General features: G+C 34.6%; 1 protein-coding gene and 1 pseudogene across 3 annotated transcripts; both read right to left on the bottom strand.

Moving 5' to 3' along the window:
- Positions 1-458: 458 nt before the first annotated feature.
- On the bottom strand, positions 459-4,653 carry LOC145577872 (putative disease resistance RPP13-like protein 1; annotated as a pseudogene).
- Positions 4,654-5,386: 733 nt separating this feature from the next.
- LOC145579048 (uncharacterized) lies at positions 5,387-8,881 on the bottom strand. 3 transcript variants are annotated; one of them, XR_014098983.1, is made up of 6 exons: positions 8,722-8,881; positions 7,887-8,115; positions 7,229-7,575; positions 5,930-7,139; positions 5,743-5,800; positions 5,387-5,656 (listed from the first exon to the last, which is right to left on the bottom strand). XR_014098983.1 is itself a non-coding variant. In XM_081636326.1 (4 exons), the coding sequence occupies exons 1-4, from the start codon at positions 8,726-8,728 to the stop codon at positions 5,639-5,641; spliced, it is 312 nt and encodes a 103-aa protein (XP_081492452.1). In that variant the 5' UTR covers positions 8,729-8,881; the 3' UTR covers positions 5,387-5,638. The 3 variants fall into 3 exon arrangements, 1 of the variants encoding a protein (XP_081492452.1); XR_014098982.1 differs by having other exon boundaries at positions 7,229-8,115; XM_081636326.1 differs by lacking the exons at positions 5,930-7,139; positions 7,229-7,575.
- Between the last annotated feature and the right edge of the window lie 217 nt (positions 8,882-9,098).

Here is a 9,098-nt window from a genome sequence, read left to right as displayed (position 1 = left end):
GTCGTGAAAGTTATGTAAGTATGTGCAGCTAGTTGCTTGATCAAGTTCTCTGTTCCACCACTATCATTTGACAAATTTAGGAAAAGAAAACAAAGGCGACATTGATATAATGTTCCTACACTTTTCTAGAACTCTATACTAATCATCTGTTTGAGAATACAAATTAAAAAATTGCAAAGAGGCAATACAATGTACTGTACTAACTGTCTGGTCTATAGATTTTACGTGCTCTTAGAATTCCTAAGAAAAATATCTCTTAACCAAGACAATGTCCAAGCCTCAAGAGCAAGCATGTATACTGAAATTTTAAAATCAGCCTAGTTTAGACATCAAGCCACTGCATGGAATACCTGAAAACAACAAATCAGCCAAAAAATATGTCGTTACAGAAAACACCTTCATATAGCTAAACTTACTGATCCAATGCATACAAAATTTTCCATTCACTATTTGTATACCACCATTGGGATCACTTATGAGCTGTTGTTCTATTACATCAAGTCTTTTATAGAGATGAAACTAATGCGTGGAGGAAGGCCATTGTCACCAAAGGATTCAAATTTGGGACAAGAGCGGATATGGAGTATGAACAGCCTGGGAAGAGTGGAACAACATATTGTTTTCAAATTTTGGAAACCCTCTATCTCTAAAAGCTCTAAAGAAGAGGGAAGGTCAGAACGGGTAATGCACTCTACTGTATCAACAGAGCTGCCAACATTTACAAGTATAAGAGATTCAAGGGAAGATAGAATGTGCAATCCCCAGTCTTTTATTGGTTTGTCTATTTTGGTTCCCCAAATTAAAATACTTCTCAGGTTTTTAGGCAAACCTCCTTGTGGGAAGTTGTGGAATTTTGGGCAATCTTTAATTGATGAATTTATAAGCAAGGTTAAATTGCTAAGCAAGGATATGTTTTTCAAATTTTGGAATCCCTTGATATTTAATTCAGACAAGAAAGAGGGAAGAGAAAGATGTGGGCACGGTATACACTCTACTGAGTCTAGCGAGCTGCCTACATTTTTAAGTGTAAGAACCTCAAGTGATTGAAGTAGGTGCAATCCCCACTCTCGTACCGCCTGCTTTACATTTACTTCTTCAATGTAAAGATATTTCAGGCTTTTGGGTAAACCACCTTCTGCTAAGCAATGGATTTTAGGGCATTCTTTAATATAAAATCGTTGGAGGGAGTTAAAATTGTGCAATTGAGCGGGAAGCCTTTCCATATTTCTGCAATCCCACAAGTGAAGATTTTGTGAAGCTGGGAGAAGCAGGTTTTCTTGTAATGATCTTAGACTTGGGCATCTTTCTATTCTCAATTCAGTGAGAAGAGGAAGCTCTAAAGAAACCTTTGTAGGTTGTTCACTCTTTAGGGCTTCCTCTTCGTCATTTCCAGCAGACAGATTTGTAGCTTGTTCATCATAATCTACACATCCTAATTTCTCACAATCATCAATCTCCAACGGTTGTAGAGTCAAGGTAATATGATCAATAAAGACGATAGACTCACATCCTTTAACATAGAGTACTTCAAGATGACATGTTGAGGAAGAAAAATTCTTCAATTCCAAGGATTGTAGTTGCCTGCATTCAATGATTCCCAATTTTCTAAGAGAAGGCAAATGAGGAGGTAGATCGCCTTGCAATGATGGACAATGCTTAATAGAAAGCTTTTCAAGGATGGGGAATGCCCTGTTGTTGTCAACTGGTGGGTGCACCCACTTCTCCCAGGACTTCACACCATAAAAATATAGAGTCTTCAAAGATGGAAAAGGATTCGTGCAATGCCCATAAAATTCAAGACCCACCTCCTTAATACCATTCATTTTTTCAATCCAAAGACTCTTTAATGTGGGTAGCTGCCCCAGTGGAGGCAAGCATTCACATTTTTGACACTTATTCAACTTAATGTCCACCATGTTACAGAAAGAGAGATCTCCCAACCAACTTGGGAATGTCGAGCCCATGTACCCATCTAACTCGCATTTTTTGATGGAAATGTGAGGCTGCAACTTCTCAGCCACATCTCTATTAGTCTTGTCATCAACCCCATCTACATAAGTTCCCCATTTCAGATACAACCCATCAAGACTCTTTTTTTTTATGCAATTGGGCTTCAAGTGCATCCGCAACCTCTGTCACATTTTCCAAACCAGAAACCATTAATCTTTCTCGGAGTCGATTCAACCTCTCCAACTCCCTTACCCTAGACCCACTTCCCGTTGCCAACACAAATTTTTCCAAAGTCTGCATGTTTGTCAATTTCTCAATTCCAAGCAGCATCTCCTTCAAAGAAAATTCACTAATGTACATGTAGCGAAGTTTACTCAGTGATCCAATATATGGAACCCTCTCAAGTTTGTGACAGCCTTTCAAGCATAGTGTTTGGAGATTCCAAAGATTGTTGATTGATTGTGGCAACATTTTCATTCTTTTGAATTCTATACCAAGGTAGCGCTAGTGTTTTAAATCACCAACACAGTCTGGCAGAACTTCAATTTCATCTGAAAATAGACGTAAGGCGCGTATGCAACGCATTCTTTGGATGAACTTCAAATTATCAACTATCAAATAGTAATTGCACAGAAAAGTCCGCAACTGTGGAGCCATTATTAGGTCTGTCAATGTTTTGAACATGCTCAGTGATATATAAATGACGGGTTCTTTTCGGAATATCTTTCTTGCCATCCATTAAATAACAGACGTCACCTGCACTCAACTGAGCCACATCATGGATGAGGTCATGCATGATGTACTTTCCTTCATCAGACGGAATTTTTTCATATAACGACCTTGATACCAAATCATTGAAGAACTTGTGGCCCATATCTTCCATTCTTTCATTTTGGGTTTCTGGTAGAAAGCCCTGAGCCATCCATAGTAAGATAACTTCCATCTCCATGAACTTGTAATCTTTTGGAAGTACCGAACAATAAGAAAAAACACGCTTCAAATAGGATGGCATATGATGGTAACTCAGCCTTAGAACTGGTAAAACACTGCTCTTCTCACCCCAAACACTGCTCTCTAATATCTTTCGGCGTTGGCTCTTGTCTGGGATACTTTTAAGGAGACCTCCTAGAGCTTTTGCGGCCAAAGACAATCCATTGACCTGGTGCTGGAGGGTCTGGTGCTGCATCATGTGTGCTGCTGTCAGGCTCAAATTATGCGTCTGGTCCTGAATGTCTAGCAAGCGCTCAGTAATGTCATCAACCTTGTCTCGAATGTCTTGCTCAACAGGTTTGAGTAAGGTGGAGAGACTATGTGCAGCTTTTGAACTACTTGCATAAATGGTTTGCACCTAATCAATGAATTTAAGAATTTGCATACCATTAGTTATTGAAACCTTATTTTTCCCTCTTTTAACTATAAGCATCATAAACTAAATTTTTTTTTTTAATTGGATTGTTTTATTCTAGTCATTTTCGGATATATCTCATTTATGTTAATTTTGGGTCTGCAAGTTTGCTTATTTATGATAAAACTAGTCTTTTAGCTCGTGCATTTGTACAGGTTTTATTAAGTAAAATCGATTTAAAAATACAATATTATTTTTCAATAATTATATGCGTAGTTTTCATATGAGAAAATGTAGAGTGTTTGGGAGAGAAAAGTTGAACATCATATCACCCCCATTCACAATCACAACAATGAGATTTATCAATATTATTGAAGCAATAAAACTATATTTTAAAAAATGAATAAAGAGGGGATGACATTTTTTTTTTTTTTTTACAATACAAGGGATGACACTTGACCCTTGTGGTTTGAGTTTTTATAGAATAGGTAAATATATACTTCCTCCGTTTCTTTAGTTGCAACACGATTCTAAAGTGAAAATGTCACAATAGTTGCAACACATTATAAAAGGAAGGTTTTTACGATGAAAATTGTACTATGACCTTTATTTTTAGCTTATGGCCTACTTGATTATACACCTAACAACCTCTTAACCTCATTTAAGTGTATTATATCAGGTGAACTCAACTTTTCTTAAACGCCGTGATAAAGTGTACGTTGCAACTATGCAGAAACCGAAGAAGTATGATATAAAACCGTCATTATTTGAAACATTAATTACCAAATTGGAGTGGCTCGGGTCGGACCAAAATCAGGCTAAACAGTTTCAGATAAATTACAGGGTTTGGGTCGAGTAATCGGATATGGGTTAGCTTTACTATGACTACTAATTGTATGTACGTAGCTAGCATTATTATGACAAAGTAACAAAAGTAGGAAGAAGTCCAAAGTTCCAAACCATGTTGTTTAGAATCCCATGGTGTGAGTAATCAATTACTGCATTAACTTCATCTTCTTCGGCTTTGTTCAACTGGTAACCTAGAGCTTCGGTAGCAAAATGATCCAGATATCTTCAATGTCGTAAGCTAAATCTTGGAGGTCATTCAGCCATAACTTAACAGGTTTGCTATGAAATTGCTGCAGTTCAGCATCATCCAAAAGAGCTTCCAAAAGAGTAAGTTGTATCTTCCATTTCTTGATTGTTTTCGGCAAATCAACTCCACCAACCATCTTCAAGAACTGGATCCCTCCGGTTGTCAACAGCTGCTCAAACAACACCTGCAGAAATGCAGATAGAAATGTCTCACCTATGGCCATCCTTGACCGGCTACTATTTTCCAATTTTGAATTTTTTTTTTTTTTAAAGAAATTTATGATTTTTGCAAAAATAAGTGATTTTGATTGAAATTGACTGGTTTATTTTAGTTTGGGGTATAAGGGTAGGAATTGAAGAAGGAAAAAATGATTTATGAATTACTGGTCTGAATTAATGAATGGATAAGTGCACTCACGAAGTCACAACGTTCAATTATGATTTATACTATTTGTATTAGACTGCAATTCTGATCCAATTTGAATGACCGACCTGTGACCCAAAAAGTGATCGATCTGAAATTGTCTCGAAATCTAAAGTGATCCAATTCAAATTTAATTCGGATTGATTGATCCAATGCCCGAACCAACCTGATCTGAAGTAACTCGACATGATTACTTTTCACAGTTAAAATCACATTTCATGAATTGCCATTACTTTAAAATTAATCCTTGCATATGATAATTTCATTGGTAAGAAGCGTTGTCCCAAGTAGGGTGCTAATCGAGCGAGTCGATCACGAGCTAGGGGGTGCTCGATCTCGTGATCGTTACTCGTTAAGCTTGTTAAGTTAGTGCTCGACTCGTGATCGTTTATTTTTTTGGCAGCTCGACTCGAGCTCGAAAATGCTCGTTACTCGTTAAGCTGCAATGGCTCGAATCAGCTCATTAACTCAAAACTCGATTGATCGGCTCGTAACTCGCTAAGCTCGATAGCTCGGCTCGTCAGCAGCTCGTCTAATTTCATTTTTCTCTTTTTTTTTTTTTTTTAATTGTAACTTAACTATTTAATATTTTCAACTAATATAAACTACTTATTTTTACATACATAATTTTTTTTTTTAAAAAAAAAAATACCAAATAAAATCTAACAGAAAAGATGTTTTACAAATTCAAATTCTTACACAACAAACATGTAGAACAACAAACTAAGTACTACGATCATTAACAAATTTATCACATAACCAAACAAAATGAATACAGAGAATCATTTTTTTCTTCAATTTGTCTTTGGTTGCAAATTCTTCCTTCAATCTTCTCCAATATCCTATAAAAAATAATATATTTCAAATCCAAATTAATAAATAATAAACTTATATATAAGATGTAAAACTTATAAATTAAGTCCAGTACCTTAGTATTAGGAAATTGGAAGAATGATTTCTTCTGGTTCTTCTTCTCCAAAGTTATTCTACAATCAAAATAATAGTATTAAGTTAAAATAGTACTTGTAGTAGATACAAATTATAAATTATATATATATAAAAAAGTTACATTCTACAAAAAAAAAAAAAAAAATACATATATATATAAAACTTACTTTGTTTTTTCTTTTCACTCCATGAAGGGCTCGACACCAATCCCCAAAACAAAGCAACATTTGCACAGTTTCCGGAGTTAGTGAAGCTCTATAAGGATCAATAACACGACTCCCTGCACTAAATGTAGCTTCCGATGCTACACTTGTTATGGGAACCGCTAAGATATCAGCGGCTAATCTAGAAAGCACACGATACTTCATTGATTTTTCTTTCCACCATTCCACAGGATCAAAATTTTCATTTCCTTCAATTAATAAATATCTCTCCTCAAGATATTCATCAACTTCAGATTTTTTGAATGAAGTAGCAGCTTGTGTGCTTCTCACAGCTTGCAAAAGTTGATCCAAAGCTGATTCACCATCTAAATTTGTACTATTTCCAGCAATAGATTCCCCACTTTGTTCCATATTAGGAGGGAAATACAAAGTAGCATACTCATTGTAAAGTTCATGCAAAACATCCCTAACCTTAACCAAATTATCTCGAACTTCTTGTGGAGGAAACAGCTTGGGAAATGTAATTTCTACAGCTTGCATTTTTCAAAAGAGGATCCAACACTGATCCTATTGCCATTAGCAAATTACATTCACCCCAATACTTATCAAACCTTTCTTTCATATTTGTTACCATGTCTCTAATAAAATCATCATGTGAATCTGAAGACTCATCTATTAACACTTTAACCCTATAAACCTCACCAAGAAACAAATTGGATGTTGGATATTCTGACCCAGATATATTATTAGTAACATCATTAAACACTTTTAAAACTTCAAGCAATTTCTCAATTTTAACCCAATCATCAACACTAGGACAATAAACATATTCTCTATCCTCTAAAGCAAGTCTAGGAAATACCTCTTTGAACTTGATCGCACAAGCAAGCATTTCATAAGTTGAGTTCCATTTAGTTTTACATTCGAGAACCAATCTTCTATGTGGGAGATTGAATTGTTGAACAAGCTCGGTAAACTTTTGTAACCGTTGGTCATTATCACGGAGATAGTCAACCGTATCATGAATATTCTTGACGATTATTTTCACTTTCTTTAATCCATGTTGAACCATAATGTTCAAAATGTGAGCACAACAACGCACATGAAACAACTTGCCTCCACAAATCAACCTTTTACTCGATGAAAACGTATCCTTCAATATCTCTATGCAAGAATCATTAGCCGTTGCATTGTCCACGGAAATTGTGAAAATCTAAGAAAGGATACAAATATAACAATTAGAATCATGTATAAAAAAAAGCTAACATAAATTAATTACATAAATTAAAGAGAAACACTTACTTTATTTTCAATTTCCCACTCCTTTAAACACTTGAAGATACAATTTGCTATATCTCTACCTTTTCGAGGAGGAGGTATATGAACAAAGCTTATTATTCGCTTTTGAAATTTCCAATGTCGATCAACAAAGTGAGCAATAATAACCATGTACTCAATTTTTTGGGGCCTTGAACGCCACAAATCAGTAGTCAAAGAAATCCTATCAATACTCTTTAACAACTCTTTTAGCTTCTTGTTTTCCACCTCATAAGTTTTGAAAGCATCATTTCTAATAGTATGACGAGAGACACTTTTCCATTGTGGAATTCCTCTCTTCAACATCAAATTAAAACCTTCCTCTTCAACAACTGTAAAAGATTTTTCATGCATGACAATCCCATATGCAATACCCTCCCTCATCTTAAGCATGTCAAATTTACCATCATGAAAAGCACTAACAAAAGTAGAATTTGGTGTTCCGGCACTAGAATCAGATGGTAAAAAATTCAGTTTTGATTGTTTCCGCAAATTACTCTGCCTTGTTGCACATTTTTTTTAAGTGACGACTATAGTGAGTAGTACTACCAGACTTAAGAACTTTAAGTTTTTCAAGACAATGCTTACATTTTACAAACCATTGTTGATTAATTAATAGAGGGTTAGTAAGTTCTTTCCAAACCTCAGATTGTCTTGCTCTCTTAAAAGGGCCGGTAGGAGGAACTGGATCCCGAATATTTTCATTAGTGTTTGATGGTGCAGGATTTCCTCAACATCATTTTCCTCATCTTCTTCAGCATCCTCCTCCATTTCATCATTGATATTGACATAAAATTCCTCAACGATAAGCCTACTAACAGGGTCCATAGAAGATGTAGGAGTAGAGTCTTTGTCGGCGTTACTAGACAAATCTGCATACATTTAAAATAGAATGGACAGAATATCAATATGGTTCATATATATTTCATTATCACTAATTTAGTAGTGTAAAATATACAAGTATTAATTGAGAAATTTAGGACAGAACATTAAAAAAAAAAAAAGAACATATACACATTTTTAGACTAAAAACTAAGTTCTGTTTCAATTGAAATTAAGGAACTGATCTATTAAGAACATATTATTAATACATTAGTAATTGTTTTGTAACTTTGTTTCAATTGAAATTAAGGCTAGTAATAGTCAGCAAAGTAACAAAATCTTAAGCTAACCAAAAGAAGGAATGATTTTATGGCTAGCAAAGTTCTGTTTCAATCATAAAACATAATATACAAACACTAAATCAAACGAACGCCCAATAAATTGTATATTATGGGTAAACGAATTCAATTTCCACACGATATGAAACGCCCAATTAATTGTATATTTTGGCTAAAAGTCGCCCAAATTAATCATCTAATTCTCAAGAACATACAAAATTGTCCAGCTATTTGAATAAATTTATCAATAGTCTAATAAAACTACATGAACAAGAGAGCAACTACAGATCTACAAGAAAAGAGTGCAATAAAACACACCTGTCATTATAAAAGCTTGTTCTTTGTCAAAATTGCCTTTAAGTTGATGTTGCTCTCTTCTTCCTTCCTCGATAATTCATATCCTCTATGAGCTTTACTTAAGATTTGAGAAAAAAAATTGAGAAAAAATTGGAGGAATGAGTGCAGTACAGTATGTAGCAGCTAGAAGAAGAACTGAGGAAGTGGTCTAGGGTTTTTGTTTTCTCTGGAATGAGTAGTAAATGGCTAGTGGAATTGTGGAAACTAGAAAGTAGATTTCTAGAAACTACGGAGGTGAATTACTTTTTATTATTATTATTTTATTTTTATTTTTTTTAATGGAAAGGTGAATATTATTATTTTTTCATTATATATATATATATATATATATATATATA

This window comes from Chenopodium album, chromosome 14 (assembly GCF_948465745.1).
Source record: "Chenopodium album chromosome 14, dcCheAlbu1.1, whole genome shotgun sequence".
Lineage (NCBI taxonomy): Eukaryota > Viridiplantae > Streptophyta > Magnoliopsida > Caryophyllales > Amaranthaceae > Chenopodium > Chenopodium album.
This window is presented reverse-complemented; position numbering and strand designations above follow the sequence as displayed.

Bases quoted from the DNA above. Each gene is read 5' to 3' on its own strand.
- LOC145579048 (XM_081636326.1), bottom strand. The intron at 5,801-7,886 runs GTTTGGAAAGAA...TTTTGATTGTAG, and splicing joins AGAGAGCAAGACAATCTGAG to AATAACTTTGGAGAAGAAGA.